The following is a 21,524-nucleotide window of genomic DNA, read 5'->3' as shown; positions in this document are numbered from 1 at the left end:
CCCCGTGGCGTTCAGGAGAGTTCCCAGGAGCATGTGGAGTGTGCTGGTGGATTTCATAAATAAAGTTTGTTCCTGCTTCAGTGGCTCGTGATTTGTGCCCAGCCAGACTGCAGCACCAGGCATATGGCAGGGTCATTTTGACTATCCTTGAGTGATGAAATGAGAATGGACTTGACATGCAATTAGAAGTTTAAGATGCAGTGCATGTTTCCCACTGTCTCTTTCCCTTTGTCCCAACCAACAACTTTCTAGATAGTGGCTCCATCATCCATAGGCCAAGAATGAAAGTAACAGGGACCAAAGCTCCCAGTGAATTGTGATAGTAATGTAGCATGCCTGAGAAATAAATCTTTGTTGTGTTAAATCACTATGATTTGCAAGTTTGTTATTGCAGCATAACCTAGCCTATCCTGACACAACCAGAATCATTATTTACTCAAAGCTTAATAATATTTCCTATAAAAGGACTATACAAGGATATCTTTTTGTTATTGTTACTAGCATAATATTTTAATCAGTTGGGAATAAAATATATAATAGCTATATGGCTGATATTATTTTAGATATGACTGTTTTCATCAAAATGTAAAACATTTGAACTAGCAACTCCATCCTAGAAATATTCTTCAACATTTACAGAAGTGCATCAACATATATAATCTTCACAGCACATTTTGTAACAATAAAGATAAATGTTTAGTGATAGGAGAATAGTTAGAGAAATTGTAAGATTTCTATATAAGGGGATTGCTCATTTGGCCATTACAAATTATAAGGAGATTTCTCTTTCTAACCAATATAAAGAATTAAAGGTTAGATTTACCCTCAATGTGAAAAAACAACACAAAACAAACAAGTAAAATATGGAAAAATATGTGAAACAATGACTTTTAAGACATAAGAATCAGGCAACAAAAGATAATGATCTCCAAGAAAAGAAACAGTCCTATGATTGCCCTATTGTACTGCCTTAGAAGAATTTATTGACTTTTACACAAGAATTGAATAACTGGATTGAGTTTATGTGACTCCCTCAGCTCAGGAACCAGTAATATGCCAGTAAAGCAGTATTTACTGGATTATTTATAGCACTAAATGCCTATGTTAGACCAGAAGAAAGGTCTCAATTAATGATCACAGTTTCCACTGAGGTAGAAAATGGATAGCAATTTAAACCCAAGAGAAAGGAAATAAAGATCAGAGTATAAATTGAGGGAAAAAAAGAGTAAAGAAAAATCAATGAAACCAAAAACTTGTTCTTAGAGATGATCAATAAAATTGGCAATCCTTTAACCAGACTGACCAGGTAAAGGAGAATATAGGTACAAAATATCAATATCAGCAATGAGAGGGATAATGCCATTACAGACACTACTGGTAGTAAAAGGACAATCAGAGACTACTATGAACAATATTATACCAATCAATTAAAAGAGGTTAATCTCTAGATCTCATTCAAGAAGAAAAAGGTAACCTGAGTAGCCCTAGGTCTATGGAAGTAACAGAATTTTAATTAAAAATCTTCCCACAAATAAACTAAAGATTCAGGTGGCTTCATTGTTGAATTCAATGAAACATTTAAAGAATAAACAATATCCATTTCTACACAAACTCTCCAGAACATTGAAAAGAAAGAAATATCTCTCAACTTACACAGGGTACTAGAAAAGCACAACACAATATACTCTATGAACATAGACACAGAAGTTCTAAAAAAAATTTTAGCAAGTCAATTCCAACAATAGGTGAAAAGGATATCAAAAGATGACAGAATAAAGTTATGGCAGCAATTTAAGATTGGTTTAACATCCAAAAATCAATGTAATTCATCATTTCAACAAATGAAATCATAAGATCATCTAAGTAGACATCAAAACAGCATTTGACAAGGTCTAACATCCACTCTTCTGCTTAAAAAATGTATCTCACCTGATAAAGGGCCTCTGTGAAAAAAAACCTATGAGTGTCATATTAATGATTAAAGATTGAGTGCTTTCCTTCTCGGATCAGGAACAAGACAAAGTTTTTCTCTTCTTCTCTTGATCTGGAAATCAACCTGTGGAGAACTGACATAAAAAAATGAGTCTTAAATAAATATAATTGATATGGCTCTACATTTATTTAATGTCAATAATTTATCATTGAATTGAGTAGAGCTACAGTGTGATCGGGCAAGGGAAATAAATAAAACTCATCTATATTGAAAAGAAAGTAAAACAGTCTTTATTCACAGACAACATGACTTAAGACCTGGAAGGTACTAGATTCCAATGGAAACTCCTAGAATTAATGAATTATTTTAGCAAGGTTGAAAGATAGAAATCAATATTAAAAATCAGTTGTAGCTGCGTATGGTGGTGCATGCCTGTAATACCAGCTGCTCTGAAGGTTGATGCAGGAGAATCACCAGTTCCAAGCCAGCTTCAGCAAAAGTGAGGTACTAAGCAACTCAATGAGACACTCTCTCTAAATAAAATACAAAATAGGGCTGGATATGTGGCTCAGGGGCTGAGTGCCCCCTGAGTTCAATCCCCAGTACCCCCACCAAAAAAAAAAAAAAAAACCATGTCTACATATTGGTAACAAGCTATTAGAACTTAAAATTTTAAAACAATACTATTTAGAAGAGAATTTTAAAACTATGAATACTTGGGGATATTTCTGACAAAAAGTGTGTAAGACTCTGTAACAAAAACCTCAAATGTTATTGAGAGAAATTAAAGAAGACTTAAATAGAGAGATGTACCAATTAAGTTCCTGGATTTGAAGACTCAATATTTTCTAAATATGCCAAATTGGTTTCTAGATTCAAAGTCATTGCCAGAAAAATACCAGCAACATTTTTATAGATATTCACACATTTGTTCTAAAATTAATAAGGAAATGTAAGAAATCTAGAATAGACAATTAAGTGATTAAAAGAATTTCAAAAAGGAAGAACAAATTAAAGTGTCTAAACTACCTGATTTCAATACTTATTTTGAGTTATATAGATCAAGACAATGTGATATTGGCATAAAATAGGCAAAGATGTCAAAGAAACAACAGAATGTAAAAATACACATGCAAAGATAACTGATTTTCTATAAAGGTTCAAAGACAATTCAAAAGGGGAAAATATTAATCTTTTCAACATCAGTGCTGGAATTGATTCATATATATGAAAAAATGAACTTTGACTTACACCTTGCACCATATACAAAGATGATCTCAAATGTATCATTAGAATTAAGTATGAAATCGAAATCTATAGTGCTGAGGATGTATCTCAGTGATACAACACTTGCTTACCATGAATGAGGCCCTAGGTTCAATCCCCAGCACAGCAAAAAAAGAAACAAATCTAAATCTATAAACCATATAGACAAAAATATAGGAAAAAAAGTCTCTGTGATCCTGGCTTAGACAAAGACTTGTTAAATTTGATATCAAACCGATTATCCATAAAAGAACAAAGTGATAAGCTAAATTTCATCAAAATTAAAATGCCTGTTCTTCAAAAGACACAGAGTCATGTCACACACTGGGAAAAAATAGCTACACATCATATATCCATATCACATGTAACTGGAGTATATAAAGAATTATCTAGATACAGTAATGAAAAAACAAATAGCACAATTAAAACTGGAAAAGTGTTTGAAAAGGCACTTTATCTAAGAAGATTACAGCTCAATGGTAAATGAGCATGTGAAAAAAATGTTTTAGGGAGATGTAAAATAAAACTACAATGATTCACTGTAAGATTGAGCATACTAAGTGCAAATGAGAATGTGGAGTAACTGTAACTTCAATATACTACTGATGGGAATGAAAGTTGTCCAACTCTTGGGAAATACATTGGCAGTCTTTTTAAAAAGTTACAAACATATACCTATGTATCATCCTTAAAGAAAACGGGGACAGTAAAAACCATGCGCCTCAATGATCCCTTTCTGTTTCCTAAAACCTAACCATCCAGTTAAGGGAATAATGAGAACAAACCAGGGCCAGAATGTCCAGACGCATATTATCTTTTTTTTTTTTTTTTTTTTGTACCACGGATTGAATCCAAGGGTGCTCAACCACTGAGCCACATTTTTAGTTTTTATTTTGAGACAGGTCTCACCCTAGGTTGCTTACAGCCTCACTAAGCTGCTGAGGCAGGCTTGAAATCTGTAGATCCTCCTGCTTCAGCCTCCTGAGCTGCTGGGGATTACGGGCATGCACCATCATGCCAGCCCAGACACAAATTATCTTGAAGGACCCTGGCTTTCTCCTATGCACACTGGAAACTAGGGAAAGTGAGTGCCATCTGTGTAAATGTATGCTAGGACAGTTGATCCTTGCTATACTAGTTATATAAACAAACTAAGCAAGGTGATGCTAACGATGTTACTGCTTCTGCAGGGTAACATGGAAAAGTCCTCTTTACAGTGGCAACTGCAACAAACTGAGGATACTACGGAAAGATATGTCACTTGCCAATCTAACCACCACAGGAAAAAATGCCATGAGGGAGAGGAGGTATTACTTGGTGGAGCAGCTTGAGTTGCAGAGGTGCTATCTGTTCCACATATCACCACTGGACCTTGCCAATAAGCATTTCTCCATTAAAACATTATGCTTCATACATCATATCTGGATATTTTCTTTGATCTTTCAGCAGCCTATCCCACTGCTCTGGCAGCTATTCCACTCGTATGTACAGTATATGTCCATAAAAATATAACATATAAACAAAGTGAATGTCCATGCAAAAAACGTAAACAATAGCCTGGTGCAGTAGCCTACACCTGTAATCCCAGCTGCTCAGGAGGCTGCGACAGGAGGACTGCAAGTTCAAAGCCAGCCTCGGCAACTCAGACCCTAAGCAAGTTAGTGAGACTCTGTCACAAAATAAAAAATAAAAAGGGCTGGAGATGTTGTTCAGTGGTTAAGTGCCCCTGGGTTCAATCCCCAGGGCAAAAAAAAAAAAAAAAAAAAAAAAAAGTAAGCAGTAATCTCCACAGCAGCAGTTATCAGGTGAATGTATAAACAAACTGTCATATATGCATACAATAAAGTAATACTCAGCAATAAAAAAAGAGAATGATACACGCAACAACATGGGTACATCTCAAAACAATTATGATTAGTACAAAAAGTCAGACAAAAAAGTACACACTGTATTATTCAACTTATATAATAGGAAATACAAACTAATATCAGGAAGCAAGCAGGGGAGAAGTAGGGGAGAAGGACAGAAGGACATATGGAAATTTGGGGAAGATGTGTCAACTGTATGTTTACTATCTTAATTGCACAGATGTTATCAACGGTGTCAAAACTGGTCAAATTATATCCTTTAGCTAGGTACAATTTATTTTGCCAATTATACATCACTAAAACTGTTCATAAAAAGTATATGTGGCATCTGTGTATGTCCCTATGGAACTATGTCCTGATGTATTAAGCAAGAGGGGAAATTCTTTACATATAGTTTGATCTCATATTTTGAAAAAAATAATGAATAAGGCAGTTTGAAACTCTTTAGCTCTCGCTATATACTTATGTATTGGAAGGTTGATAGTTTGCCCAACGAACTATTGCAGTGATTATCTCTGAGGTGTGGCACTTGACAGGAAGTGATATAGACATGTTTAACACTGAGCTGCTATCACTTCTGATAAAGTCATAAAGTCACTTTGATAAAGTCATAAAGTTTCCTTTCAGGTTTCTTGTATGTTGATAAAGGGACTCACTTTTTGGTCAGTCTAAGTTCGAGACAATGGAATGGGTCAATTTACTTCTTTCTGGAGAGAACAGACATCTATTTGTCCTGATAAATGGTCCCAAAAATTTAGCTGAAGACTCAGGAAACTCCCCGCTAGTCACCTTTGGCGTGTCCTGGAACCTCAGCAAACCTTCAAGTAACAACAACCGACCAAGAAAAGCGAGAGCAGGAAAGTCGACACCTTCCCAAGTCCATGCCTTCCCTGAGGCGCTAACTAGACGCGTGCGCAGTGGTCTGGGGGGCTCTTGGGGCGGGGCGATGAGAAGGGGGCGGGGCTCGGGACGGGACTGTGGGGCGCTCGCCGCGCCTAGAGGTCCGGAGCCCGGAGACGCTTCCGAGGCCCTGTAGCCTGAGGGCTTGGCCACGCCCACGCTCTCCCAGCGCGGCTACCTGGGCTCGCGCTGTTGCTACGGCGGGAATCCAGGAGGCGCAGCGTAACGCCCTCGTTACACGTTTAAAGGTAGCATTTTCTTCTGCGAGGCTTTGGGAGGGGCCGGCCCCGGAGATGCCGCGGGCGGTGGCGACTCGGGGAAGGAGGCGCCCGCGACAGGGTCCGAGCACTTCCTGAGGGGTGCGGGAGGCGTGGCCTCGCGTCGGTGCCTACGTCAGGCAGGTCTGGGTTTGCTGGACTTCCCCCTGCAGCTACCCCACCGCCCGCGGAACCGGGGCCGGCTCAGGGAAAACCGAGGCTTTGATTTCGCCTTGGGCTCGGGTGGTTTGCGCGTGTACGGCCCTCAGGTTGTTGTTTTTATATATATATAAATCTTTTTTTTTTTTTTTTTTAATGCAGTGCTAGGCACTTGACCCAGGCCAGCCTGATTCGGTCACATGTTTACTGTTTGGAAGGTAAGACTGAAAAGGATTTCATCTTCACCTCCTCTCTCAAGCCTGCATGCGTTGTTGTTTGAATATATGCAGTCGCTGAAAAATGCTTGAGTTTTTCAAGAGGTTGCACGTGCACGACTTCTTGAAGTATTGCAGTTCATTGGACTATAGTGTGAGAAAGTTTTTTATTTGCCTCAAAGAAATGTCGGAAAGAAAAAGTAGACTCTGGCTCTTCCTGGGAGTTGAAAGAATCTATGTGCTTTAAGGTTTGGGATTTTTGTATTCAACAGGCATGCCTCTTAAGAAATTTTCCCCAAAATACGAAATTGAAGCATAAATTCTGGTTATTGTCTCCCAGAAAAATGTTGCAAAGTCACTTATGGAATCACTTGCATTAATGGGTAGAGCCCATGGTGTCCTTGGTACTATGGGGGATCTCTGACCCATTTCAGAAAACCTCCCCGCAGACCAGACGGCCTGGCTGGGTGTCTTCACTGCCTTTTCTCTTCCAGAGTCAGGGAGCAGAGGTTGGGAAGACAGTGGAGCAGGGCATAGCTGTCTCAGTGCCCCCATTCAGGGATTTTTAACAGATTGCCCACTTCAAATTATTTGCAGCCCTCTCCTTGCATCTCACAAGTTGTTTCAATCCAATTATATTTTGCAAACTTCAATCTTCATGTGATTTATTTAAGAATAAACTATTTTACTTTAGAACTTTATTCTAAAATAACAACATTTATTTTTAAGGAAATATATATTAAGATACCACAGTCTTGCAAGCATAGAAAATTACTAATCAATAAGGTAATTACTGCTTTGTGAAAGAGTTGTCTGACATCATCAGTGCTTTTTAACTTTTGTCTCTTTGAAACCAGATAATAATTTCATTTTATTTTATTTATTATTATTACTTTTTGTACTGGAGATTGAACTCGGGGTTCTTAACTACTGAACCACACTCCCAGCCCTTTATATTTCTTAATTGGAGACAGGGTCTCACTAATACTTTTAATATTTTTTAATTGTGGCTTTTAGACTTAGAAGGGAACTTAGAGGCCATGTGGTCCACAAAGAACATAAACCTTTTTGATAACTTCACCAGTAAATTTTGTTTTGTCTTTTGATGGGATTATATTTAGCAGAAAAAGTTAGTGCTCCTTAGCACAAGTGATTCTGTGTTAGAAAGCTACATGTTTTAAAGCTGTATTTTGGAGCAAGTCTTCAGCCCTCTTGTGCAGGACATTCCTCCCCTGTCATTCATTGCACAGATGATTGGTATTCCAGGCCCCTTCTCAGGAACTAGCTGCCTGTGGTAGCAGTCTGATTTCTTAGCATGCCACTTTAGAAAGTAGATTAAATAAAGGACATTTGATAATTATTTCTTCTCTTTAGGTATGGTGATGGATCCCAGGGGCATTTTATCACTGTTATACCCCCAGGTCTTTTAATTTTTTATTTTGAGATAGGTCTTCATTATATTGCCCAGGCTGGCCTCAAACTCAGGATCTTTCTGTCTCAGCATCCACAGTAGCTGGGATTACAGGCAAGAACTGTTGCACCTGGCTTGATAATTATTTATGTTCATTTTCATCTTGCTGTTTCTAACGAATTTGTCTCTCTCGACTTTGGGGATAGTTTTTAATTGTTATGCTGTTATCTATAGTATTTACATATTATTTTTATTGTTATGATAATTGAAAACTTGAGACTTTTTGAAGTACCTTTTTTGAATTCTTTTAGGCTATTGAGAAGAGGCTGATGATGGTTCTGAAGACAGTTACTTCTGTTGCTGCTGCCAGGTTGGCTCTGGACATTCAATTAGTCTCCCATCTAATCTGACTTTGATAATGTTGCCCTCAGATCTCTGTGGGAGATTTATTAGAAACTTGTAGAGGATCCAAAGCAAGAGGCCAGGAGGGGTTGGGAAGGAGGGTTAGATAACAGGTAAGATAGAAGGAACAAGTTCTAGTGTTTCATAGCACAGTGGGTAACTGTAGTTCACAATAACATGTTACATTTTAAGGAGAACTAGAGAGAGGAGCTCAAAGACTCCAAACACAAAGAAATAATAAGGAAATAGAAATGCTTATTACCCTGACTTGTTCAGTACATGTTTAATATGTGTTAAAATATTACAGTGAACCCCATAAAAAGTTTTAGTATTATATATTCATAAATTTAAAAAAAAATATAAAAATAATGTTCTACAGACACAGGAATTAGGCATATTTTTGAGTCAGTAGAAAAGTTTCTTCACTAAATGTCATCTGTCCCAGAGTATACACGTCATTGGACTTGTCCTGCTCGTATTTGTGGTGTTTCTCTGGAAGTGTGTCTGATAATTCCTTTCACCCTTCTCCATAGAATGTTAAGGAGGAGGAGCTACCTTGCCATTGTTGGTAAAGAGTGGTTTGGCTAATGGTAGAACAGATGGCAGTAGGGACATCAGATTGTAAATATTGAGCCCAAGTTCATTCTCCCTGTCTATCCTTCAAAGCTCTACTTTGGGAGTAGAATTCAGAGACAAATTGAGAAATGAAGGGTGGTAGAAAGTAGAGATTTACCACTCTTTAGTGTATCAATAAGATTGCCTCATCTATCTCCTCTACGTAGTTGAGTTTGGTTTACAAAAGGAAGAGACATTAGTTTATTTTAGTAGACAGCATTTATCCTCGATACCAAGGCCATAGGTTTTATCTTGGGAGAAACCTGTTCTTAATTTCAGTTTTTATAGACTTTGATCCTAACTCTGACAGTCAGTTTGCCTGAAATTGGTCAGGCTCAAGAGTATTAATGAATCAATACCACATCTTTCAATATAACTGAAACATTGAAAAAAATTCAGAAGCATATGTTCCATTAATAGGAGACAAAAATGTATTTATATGGGAATGATAAAGTAATAAAAGTTATATGTCTGCCTATTTCATTATTGTAACATGCTGCTGAAAACTGGAACTGAAATATTTACATAATCAATAAACAAATATTGTCGTGAACTACCTTAAACTTTTTGTAGTGTCTCTGCATAGATATTAATTAGAATGTGAATCTTCAGAGCTCTTTGACTGCTCGATCCATAGCCTTAGTAGAGCTTAAAGTGTAATTTTTGGCAAGTATTGCAATATTTCCATTAACCAGGCTATTTTTTAATGGTCAAAGATAGTTTTGGAATTAATAGTTTCCTAACAGAATTCTACCATGTACACAAATGTATATAAATAACCTAAGCATAAAAATTATTGGATATTGACTTATATATTCTGATGAATGTGGGGTATTTTTTCATATTTTGTCAAGACAGGAAGTGAAGTCAGATGGATATTGGTGAGTACTCTGCAACAGCAGGTGCCTCACTTTATTGGTTCAGAGTCAGCCGTAATTTGGAAGCCTTCTTTAGGTAAGAAAGTCTCAAAAAAGAAACAATATATTTCTTTAGCTTTAAAAAGAAATGATCTTCTGTTAAATGATTCTACATGTATAGGCTAGAATTTTTATACCAGGGTTTTCAAGGTAATAAGATCAATTTGTTCTGCATTCTAAAATATATTTTATTAATGCACATAGCTATAAATTTGTTTTTATGAAGCTTATAATTTTTGGATGAAAATTAATGCAACAAGGAAAATGAGATCAAAATGTTAATTTAACTAAATTATTGGTGTTACTATCATATCCTTTAATAGTTTATGGTGATTCTTCTATCATTAAATTGGTAATTTAGTGATTTTTTTTTTTTTTTTGGTACTGGGGATTGAACCCAGGGGCATTTAACCACTGACCACATCCCCAGCCATTTTTAAAGTATTTTGTTTAGGGACAGAGTCTCACTGAGTTGTTAAGTGCCTCACTAAGTTGCTAAGGCTGGCTTTGAACTCAAAATCCTCCTGCCTCAGCCTTTTGAGCCACTGAAATTATAGTTGTTCCATACCCATGCCCAGCTAATTTAGTGATTTTTATCCAATAATTTTAACCATCCATGTTACATAAATTATATTTAAATATATAACAAAATCCTGTTTAGAGAATTACAAAGTGGTTTTCTAACCTAGCTTTGGGTAAAGTCTTTGTTTTATGTTTGGCTTCACTGATTTTCTGGTACAGGATTCTATTAGGGGTAGCTTTTCTTTGGTAATAATTTAGTGAAATTTTAACTATGTATTCTGTAGGTTGCCAAATGAAACAGTACAAGCAAAATGTTAATGAGTGTTCTCAGCATCTGAATTTAGAATCCAGCTTCTATTCCTTTACATTACTATTATAGATAACTAGCATTAAAGAGTAGATTAGTAACATTTGCTTTGAACTACTGATAGCAGTTTCATGTATTTTACATTGAATTGCTAGTTTCAAAGTTGTGCATGTAACTAGTTTAGTCAAACTAAAATATATATAGTAGCTTTTCTGATGCTTGGGATATAGCTTTGCAACTATTTTTGTTTCTCGTTTTGGTTTTCCAAACCCTAAAGGTAACTTCATTTTGTTTAGTGACTTTATAGGTCAATCCTGCTTCTGGGATCCAACTCTATGTTGTGGTTAAGAAATGTTTCATATCAGACAGAGTGACTCACAAGACAGATATATTTACACATTAAATAACTATTTCATTAGATTTAAAGGTATGTTTCAATTATGAAATTGAATCTTCTATATATAGAGTTCTAACTTTGAAGGGTAAAAGAATGATTAAATAGTTAACTAGAATTAAATGCAGTTCAAAACCACCCTTACCATTATTTTGCCTTGTAAATAATTGTATACTTGAGATTTTCAGGTAAAGTATATGTAGAAAATGACCATATATATTTAGATATATCTGTACTTCAAATTTGTTGTAACTTAGTTGGCTAATACCTAGAGATCCAGCATGTCTTTTTGTGGGGAGTGAAGAACACCTGCTCACTTGCTGTTCATCTTTGACTGAAGAGGATCCGATGTATTACTTACACAAAGACTCTGGCCCTGCTGTATACATCTTTCCTAGAGCTTGTGTGTCCCAGCTGTCATCTGAAAATTATTGTAGACTATTTGACTTTTTGTTAGAATTGTACTTTGACATAGAAATAAAAATAGTTCAGAAAAATGGAATTTTAATATAGCAATACAGACTGCAATACTTATTTGAGCACTTACTGTTTGCTGCCACACTAAGTGCTTTAATCCTCACAACAATTTTATTAGCTGGGTATTGCTGTAATCCTTGTTTTGCAGCTGAGAAAACGGAGGCTTCAAGTAATTATCTCTGACAAGATTACTGATTAGTGAGTGGCATAGCTGAGACTTATCTAGACTTACACTTTCAATTATGTTGTCCTGTCTTCCAGACCTCTCAGGAGTTCTTAGCAAAATTGCAGTGTGATGCTTCCTCCTTTATAGGAGTAGTATGATATAGTAATTGACCAGAAAAAAAAAAAAAAAACAGAAACAAAACCTGAGATATATGCTGCTTCCTTAGATGTTTTCTCTTGGAAGCTTCCTCAACCACTTCTCCCACATGCAAACTCAGTCAAAGTCCGTTCTCTTTTCTTCCATTGTGTCTTGTTCCAACTTCAGTCATATAATTTATCAATGCTTTTCCCCATGTGATCATAGCTTTGAGAATAAATTTACACTTATTTATCTCTATCCCTAGGGCAAAGCAGCATTTATCAATGCATGAAAGTGGAATATTATTACTAAAATTGTGTTATTATTTTCATTTTATAATATGATTCTATACAATTAAATTGCAAATAGTTGATAGAAATGTGAAAAAGATCAAACACTTAACATTTTCTAATGTTTACAGAATGAAGAGGAACAATTTCTCTGTTGTGAATAAAATTGTCCAGTCTTCACCAGCAGTGAAACAGCCCAAACTTGGGTTCTGCTCTTCTCTAAAACAGACTCAAGTGTCCACTGTTGTTCTCGACTGGGGGAGTCTGCCTCACCATGTGGTATTACGAATTTTTCAGTATCTTCCTTTAATAGATCGGGCGCGAGCATCTTCAGTGTGTAGGAGATGGAATGAGGTGTTTCATATTCCTGACCTTTGGAGGAAGTTTGAATTTGAACTGAACCAATCAGCTACTTCGTATTTTAGGTCTACTCATCCTGATCTCATTCAGCAGATCATTAAAAAGCATGCCGTACATCTTCAGTATGTCAGCTTTAAGGTAAGAAAAATAAGCACTGTAGAAAAACTGGCTTATATACTGTGTTAGCTTTTTGTTTGCATATTTCATTTTTTGGTGATTTATAATTACATATAATAGTGGGAATCATTTTGCCTTATTTGTACATGCATATAACATAATTTGATCAATCTCATTCCCAAGTACCTTCCCTTCCGCTCCTCTCTTCCCTCTCCCATCATCTTGCTCTACCCATCCATTACTACTGTTGTTATTTTAATTAGTGTGTTATAAAAAAAAATAGAGAAATGTAGAATTCATTATGGTATTGTCGTACATGACATGGATATAACATAAATGGTAGATTTTGTTTTCTAGTTCTTCCCCATGTCCATCCTTCTCTCCATCTCAGTTTCTTCCCTCTATTCGTCTTCTATTTTTGTGAGATTACCCCCTCCTTTTTTTTCCTTTTTTATCTTCTCTCTCTAGCTGTTGCATGTGAAAGAAAACATTTGAATCTTGACTTTCTAAGTGTGTATATTTCACTCAACATGTTCTCCATTTCTATCCATTTACTTTAAAATAAAATTTCATTCTTCTTTACAGGCACCTAGGCTAATTCCATAACCTGGCTATTGTGAAATATACTGCTATAAACATTGGTGTGCATGTATCACTATACTGTTTAGATCTTCTGCATAAATACCAAGGAATGGGATACCTGAGTGGTTCTATTCCTAGTACTTTGAGGAATCTCGATGCTGCTTTTCAAAGTGGTTGTACTAATATGCATTGCTTCCAACAAAGTGTAGCTTTTCCCCACCTCCTCGCCAGCAATTATTGTTCTTTGTATTCTTGATGTCTGCCTTTCTAACTGGACTGAGATGAAATCTCAGTGTAGTTTTGATTAGCATTTCCCTAATTGCAAAGGATGTTGAACTTTTTTTTTTCATATATTTGTTGGCCGTTCATATTTCTTTTTTTAGACTGTTTACATTCAGAGTTATTGTGAAAAGATGTTTATTATTTTCTGTTACTTTCATTGATTCACATATTTAATTTGGTCTTAATTTTCATTTGCTTAATTACTAGCAAGCTTCATCCATTTGAGGGCTGTGGGGTTTCTTTTTGAGTTTTTTTTAATATAGTTTAAAGTAATTTCTGTCGTGCTGGCATAGTGGTTATGAATTATTTTAATTTATCCTTATTGTGAAAAGTTTTTATTCTTAAATTATGAATGATTGCTTTCCTGGATATAATAATAATGATTGGTAATTGTTTTCTTTCAGAGCTTGGATTACCTCATTCCAAGCCCACCTGGATTTGAGAGTATGAGCTGAGAAGGCAGAAATGAGCCTTATTTTTACCTCTGCATGTGTGACTTAACATTTTCCTCCTGTGACTTTTAATATTTTATACTTATTCTCTGTTAGGCATCTTGATGTGCCTTGGAGGTGTTTTTTTTTTTTTTTTAAATCTGTCTATTTGAGGATCTATTTGCCTCTTATATGAACGTCTATCTTATTCCTAAGATTTGGAGAATTTTCTGCTGTAATTTCATTGAAAATGTTCTAAATGCCATTAGCCTGTATCTCCATGCCTTCTTACCAATCTCAATGAATCTTAAGTCTTTTAATGTTTTTCCGAGTTCTTGTATATTATTTTTTTAAAAAATTTCTTTTAGAGTTGTAGATGGACAGTTGTAGATGTGCCTTATTTGTTTTATTTATTTTTATGTGTTGCTAAGCATCAAACCCAGGGCCTCACATATGCTAGACAATATACAGCCTTAGCCCCAGTTCTTGTATACTCTGACTATGTTCATTTTTCTTACTGCATACTAAGTATTCAAGTTCACATACCCTTTCTCTGAGGCCTGAAGTTCTGTGGATTTATTGTGTTTTTTTTTTTCATTTCCAGGATTTCTGTTTGGTTTCATTTCAAATCTTTTTCTCTTTATTGAAATGGATTTTCTGCTATTGTGTTTGCTCTCTTAATTCATTCCTTAGGTCTTCTTTTGTTCATTAATCATTTTAATCAATTTTTGTAATTTTTTGGAGTTTTATCCCCTTTAGTATGTATGGATTCCTTTGTTGGGGGATTATAATTTGGAGGGAGCCTTGTGTGTCTGTTTCCTTACATTTTTTAGAGGTCTTAGACTTACACATCTATTAAGATGGATTCCTCCTTTTTTATGAGAGGGTCCTTTAGTATGTAGTTATCTCTTTTGGAATAAGTCCTGGGTTGTTGGTATTTCTTAGCTTCAACACATAGGCTCAGTGTATTCCATGGGTTAATTTCAACTGCCAGTGCCTCTCACTCTGCCTCTACTGAGCTACTGATTTAAGTCTCACTCTTGGAGAGCTGCTGTAACACTGTGGATTCCTCTCAGTCATCATTTTGAAACTTCTCTGGTTTTGCTGTAGGAGCATATGTCCAATAGTGAAATCTGAGGGCCACCCTCTGTCCATTCCTGCTTGGTACCTGGTTGTTAATTGTGGGTTGTTGTTTCTCCTCTTCTATGTGTTAAAGTATCATTGAATCCTGAGTGGACTTAGATTATATGTGAAGCAAGATATACTGTCACTTGGCTGGATTGTGGATATAGTTCAGTAGCAGAGTCTCCACCCCCTGAACTCAGTAGTATCTCAATCACTTCCCAGAAAGGCGTGAAACAAAAAACAGCAGGAAATGTTATACAGCATTAAAATAAATGTCTGTTGCCTACTATGACATCTACAACAACAATTACCACAAAAATAGGAATAACAGGGTCAGCAGTTAACAATAAGTAGTCATAAACTACATCTAGCATTAAAGTAAACAGCAGGTGTCGACTGGCCATCCACAGGACTAATACCTGCAATGATGTAAATGGTGAGGACAGCAATTACATAAACTAAATATAAACTAGTTCTAAAAGATGACAAAATTGCAGTTCATTAAGAGAAAAGAAAATGAGTATGAAGGCAATAGAAAGTTTAAAATATTCAGAAAGTGAACAGAGGAGGAGAGGGGCAGCAAGTGAGAGCTATAACAGAGGAGTAAAGAATAAGTAAAGGAAGCAAAATAGTGAACAGGAGATTAGCTATTAAATGGAGATGAAAGGAGAGAAAGGGTAACAAGAAAAAAAAAAGCAAACGCAAAAACAAACAAATAAATTAAAAAAATCAAAGCAAAACAAAAAATCAGGACAGTTCTAAATGAGAATTTCCAGTGGTGGGGTTTGGAGATTAGCTCTGACCATACCTTTGGAACTTTGTCAGGTGGTATCTGCTACAGAGAAATTGGATCCACACAACCTGGAGCTGGGCAGATGCTGATCTCTGCTGGGCTTCTGAATCTCGGGGCCTCGGAAGAACTCCACTCACAGGGCAGGGTGATTAACCCTCCACAGGTCTTGCAAGGTGGTTTTTCCTGGATCAGATTATATAATTGTACCTGCCTCTCCAGCTTCTGGATTCTCCCCAGCTTCTGGATTCTCCCCAGATGGTCATGTGAGCTTCCAAGACAAAGCGAAAGTGAGCCACACCCCCTCAGTATCCCCACCCTGAATTGCCTTGAGCACAATCCTCTCTGTGCCCATTTCAGTTGTGCCTCTCTAGGCATCATCTAGGCCCCACAGCAGCATGGCAGTATTTCTCATGGTCTTTTGAGCTCCCATAGCAGCAAGCCTAGCTTGCCTGCCTCAGGATGGCTCCCTGCCTCAGCTCTCCACTTGCCAGTCCAGAAACATGGAGTACTTTTTAAACACACCCACTGTGCAGCTCTGGTTTAGCTGAGTTCAGACCACTTCTCCATTCTATTGGTTTTCCCACACCTAATTTGTTCACTGTATTTCTTTGTCACTCTGCCTGTGTCCTCGTTCCTTCAGTGGTGAACTGGTGCCACTGGCCTGGATCCTAAATGATTTTTCTTGTCCTTTGTGCAAAGCACATGAATTTCTATGTTTCTATCATTCTCTTACTGTCTCATTGAATTTCAGTGAATTCCCTTTGTCACCCACCTCCTGAGAAGTAGTACTCTGGCTGCTTAACTCCAGAACCATGGAACAACTGGAAAATCACCTTCTTCTAATCTGCCATCTTTTCTTCTGCCTGTTAACAACCAACACCCATTTTGTATATCTAGATCCTTCTCTGGAAGTACTTTGAGTTTTGCAGAAATTTTAATCTCAAAAATTTTCCAGTTTTTCTCTAGCTACTGAGTAGATTGAAATATAGCACTTGGATTATAACTGACTAACTTAAACCTCAGTTTTCTTCATTTGGATGCTATTATTGAAATTCAAGTAATTATAAAAGATTTGAAAATATGAACTAGTTGGCAAGTTGATTTGTCATTGCATCTGTTTCTTACCTTTTAATCTGAGACATTTTGTATAAAGAAATATTCATCTGTATTGATTAAATGGATAAATAAAATTGTACAGTTGAATTTTATTAAATATATTTCCAGTAACTCTGAAATTTAGGAAATTCAGATTTAAAAATTGTCTTTGTAGGTTGATAGTAGTACTGAGTCAGCAGAAGCTGCCTGTGATATACTTTCTCAGCTGGTAAATTGTTCTATCCAGACCTTGGGACTGATTTCAACAGCTAAGCCAAGTTTTATGAATGTGTCGAAGGTAAGGATACTGTGTTTTTTGTGGATACATACTAAAATTCTTATATATTGCGGAACTAGGTGAAAAATAATTCTTTACCTAAAGACAGACCACATCCTACTTCTAAAAGATATACAGGATACCCTATTCAGAAACCCTGAAAAAAATGGGGGATTTGGCATTGGGATAATAGAATAATAGAAATAATTAGATGAAAACTTATTGGTTCTGCATAGGTATTTCCTTGTTTTATGATCTGTAGAATCAGATTAGTCTGAAATGCTTCTTCAAAAGCTGCTGTTGCACATCAGCTTCCAGGGCCAGCTTCTAGGTGAGCTGATGCAGTCACCAGAGCAGACACCAGAAATTAAACTTCAGTTTAAAGTGAGTTTTGTGACTGCTGTCAAGGTTGAGGATCTCTATGATATCTGGTGATAGCTGGGTGTTTTTTGCTGGTAAACTAAGGAAAAATAAGATAAAATTGCAGCATTTTACTAAGCATAAAAATTGCTAAACAAATACATTGTTATTATAGTGATATATGGACTCTAAACAGCCTTTTGGACTAAAGTAGCTAATTAGGAGTTGATTAAGGGAAAAATGAACCTCATATTTCTTAAAAAATAGTGGTATGTTTATATTTCTCTAATAATTTGACACCATAAAATCTAGTAGAGGCCTCGCCCAGCTCCCTCTGAAAATTTGTGTGAACCAATTTATAATCAGTGTTTTCTTATAAATGAATTTGCATTTTTAACCAGTTTGGTCAACCTAATAGCGACAATAAAATCATTAGTAGGTTCTATTAATGTTGAAAATTGATTTTAAAAAAGGAAAAGTGATCATGCCTGAATTTGAGTTCCAAACTTTCTATCTTTACCAGAAAACAGTGCATCTGAAACCTTGTGGAATTGTTTTCATTTTGAAAACTATAAATAAAATTTAATTTATAAATCTTTAAGACATATAAAGGTTTGGAATTACTTTGTTTAGGTAATTTGTTAGAAAGACCATGTCAGTGAAGAGTGTGTCATCTATCTAACCATTTATTTTCTTAACAACTGTTTATTGACTATCTATTATATGTCACATGCTATTTTAGGTCATGAAATATGGAAGTGTATAAAACATAAAATTTCTATTTCTTTAGGGCAGGAGTTGAAAAGGTCCAAAGAATAAATATTTCAGGCTTTGAGGGCCATATAGTTCTGCCTCAGACACTCAGCTCCAGTATGGCAGTGTAAGGCCAGCACAGACAGTACTTAATGAAGGGGCACAACTTTGTGTGAGGCAGACTTTATCCATGGACACTGAAATCTGAGTTTCATGTAGTTTTCACATTACAAAATAATTTTTCAATCTTTTAAAAACATAAAAACTATTCTTAAGTCACAAATCATAGAAAGACTGTGGGCTGAATTTGGTGGTCCATAATTTGACAACTCCTACTCTAGGAAATTAATATAATTGTATCCTTTTAATATTGAACACCAGATTCTTACGGTTGAAAATAACAACTGCAAGGCCTGTTCTATGAAATTTTTTAAATTTCTCCCTTTCTCACATTTCATTTACTAATTATGAAAGTATAAATCTATACTTTGTTATAATGAAAATTTCTTCTACTAGTTAATGGTACTGTGAATAATAGTAATATGTGATTGTTTGCATTTGTTGACATAGCTTTAATGAATTATTTGATTTGAAGCTGTAGACTTTTAAATAATGTTTTCATAAATTTTTTCTTATGCCCTTCCAGGCTCATTTTGTCTCAGCACTTACAGTTGTGTTTGTCAATTCAAAATCATTGTCATCAATCAAAATCGAAGACACACCAGTGGATGATCCTTCATTGAAGATTCTTGTTGCCAATAACAGTGATACTCTAAGACTCCTAAAAATGAGTAGCTGTCCTCATGTTTCATCTGATGGTAGTTTATATTTTTTATAAATAAAATTATGTTTTATCATAGTAATGATAACAGTATAATTTCTTATTGAAAATTACAGGCTTATGAAACCTAACTCATTAATTTTATTCAAATAAGTCAATCTGTAAGCTGGATATAGTTTAAATTGCTTATCCTGAGAATATTTTAATTACATTATATATTCAAACACATAAAATTAGACTTTGTATTATATGTATAATCCTGTTTCTTGGCAACCATCTTGGAAATCGTTAGGTATCTGTTGTAGCAAATAGTAAACGCTATCAAATTTAAATTTACAAAGCATTATGTTAATATCAATATGATTATTTGTTCTTAAGAATTTTTCCCCATTTTCCACAGGAATCCTTTGTGTAGCTGACCATTGTCAAGGCCTTAAAGAGCTGGCGCTGAATTATTACATTCTAAGTGATGAACTTCTCCTGGCACTTTCAAGCGAGACTCATGTTAACCTTGAACATCTTCGAATTGATGTTGTAAGTGAAAACCCTGGACAGATTGAATTTCATCCTATTAAAAAGCACAGTTGGGATGCACTTATTAAACACTCCCCTGGAGTTAATGTTGTTATGTACTTCTTTTTATATGAAGAAGAATTTGAGCCGTTCTTCAAAGAAGAAACCCCAGTTACTCACCTTTATTTTGGTCGTTCAGTAAGCAAAGCTATTCTAGGACAGATAGGTCTTAACTGCCCACGACTAATTGAGTTAGTGGTGTGTGCTAATGGTCTTCAGCCTCTTGATAATGAGCTTATCTGTATTGCTGAACACTGTAAAAATTTAACAGCTTTGGGCCTCAGTGAGTGTGAAGTTAGCTGCAGTGCATTCGTTGAGTTTGTCAGACTCTGTGGGAGAAGACTAACCCAGCTCTCTATCATGGAGGAAGTTCTGATCCCTGATGACAATTATAGCCTCGATGACGTTCATACTGAAGTCTCAAAATACCTGGGGAGAGTGTGGTTCCCTGATGTGATGCCTATCTGGTGACCAACTACCAAAGATTCTGAACATTTTAAACAATCAATAAGATTAGCTGCTTTCTGTCTATGCAAATGTAAACTTTAAGATGCGTAGCCTAAATATTTTAGGTTAAATATTTTATTGTTTGCAAACTGTCTTATTGGATTGCTACAGAATCATGTGGAAAAAGTATAAGAAATGTCAGTAACCAGAAATCTTTGTCAACAGAGCATAGACACTATAGATTAGCTGGTTGATAGGCTAGGGCTAAAAACTAAATAGATTCTTCCCCCTTCCTTGAAGGCGTATTTTAGCTTACTAAGTAAATTTATAATGTTAAACTTGGATCTCTTCAGTTATATCTTTTACTTTACACTTCATGTTGCTTTAATTGTATCTGATTCCTCTTGGTACTAATATATTTTACAAAATATGTAGTATTAAAAATTAGAGTAAAATCAAAATATAAATACAGAAGTTTAATTTATTATATTTATAAAAATTTTAGCACTCTGTAAGATCATCTTGTGAGTCAGTAAACAACTTCTAATTTCCAGTGTACTTTGAATTCTACTTTATATTAACTTGGAAGATAATTGGCATTAGATTAAAATTAAATAACTCTGATGCCTTTTATAATGATACTATGGAAAGAAAAAAGACATTGCGATAGTTAATTGATTAAATACATTTCACAGATAAAGAAGTAAGTTTTGGAAGATGTGTTAGAAGGAGAATCAGCCTGGCCTGCTGTTATGGATCTGGGATTAGCCAGCTCTTTTGCATAAGTGATCTCATAATTTAATTAACAGCACAGTTAAAACTCTTCATTGTCTTTAGGATGAAGATGTAGCCTTAAAATGACCTACACCATGTGGCTCCTCCCCACTTCTTTGGCCTTATCTCCCACCATGCTGCCCCTGACCCTTCTGCCATTCTCTCAGTTCCTTTAACTGTCCTCTGTCCTCCAGGCACAAGGCATCTGCACATCTTCTGTCCACCTGGCTTACCCTCTGCTCCCCCAGATCTTTCTTTAATGTTACTTCCTCACAGAAGCCTTCCTTAACACTTGGCCCATTTTCCATGCCGGTAGGTCAGGTCCAGGTTGTGGATGTCCTCACACTCTGTAATTCTTCTTAGCAGCATTTATCAGTGTCATTTACTATTTACTTGTCTGACTATTACACATTTATTCCATTGCACTGGGAACTCCATCAGTGTAAGACCACTGTATTTTTTTTCCTTATTGTTATATCCCAGCATCTGGCATACTAGCTAGCACATAATAGACTCTCAAAAAAAAGTACTTTATTT

General features: G+C 35.8%; 1 protein-coding gene across 2 annotated transcripts; it reads left to right on the top strand.

Moving 5' to 3' along the window:
• Positions 1–11,142: 11,142 nt before the first annotated feature.
• LOC113189475 (F-box/LRR-repeat protein 21) lies at positions 11,143–20,237 on the top strand. Of its 2 annotated transcripts, XM_026398250.2 has the most exons (5): positions 11,143–11,199; positions 12,369–12,735; positions 17,198–17,320; positions 19,059–19,230; positions 19,594–20,237. In XM_026398250.2, the coding sequence occupies exons 2-5, from the start codon at positions 12,370–12,372 to the stop codon at positions 20,235–20,237; spliced, it is 1,305 nt and encodes a 434-aa protein (XP_026254035.1). In that variant the 5' UTR covers positions 11,143–11,199; position 12,369. The 2 variants fall into 2 exon arrangements, with proteins under 2 accessions (XP_026254035.1, XP_077653127.1); XM_077797001.1 differs by lacking the exon at positions 11,143–11,199 and having other exon boundaries at positions 12,496–12,591.
• The last annotated feature ends 1,287 nt before the right edge of the window (positions 20,238–21,524 follow it).

The sequence above is a fragment of the Urocitellus parryii genome, chromosome 1, assembly GCF_045843805.1.
Source record: "Urocitellus parryii isolate mUroPar1 chromosome 1, mUroPar1.hap1, whole genome shotgun sequence".
Taxonomy (NCBI): Eukaryota; Metazoa; Chordata; class Mammalia; order Rodentia; family Sciuridae; genus Urocitellus; species Urocitellus parryii.
Note: the sequence above shows the minus strand (reverse complement) of the source record. Positions and strands in the feature narration are given on the sequence as shown.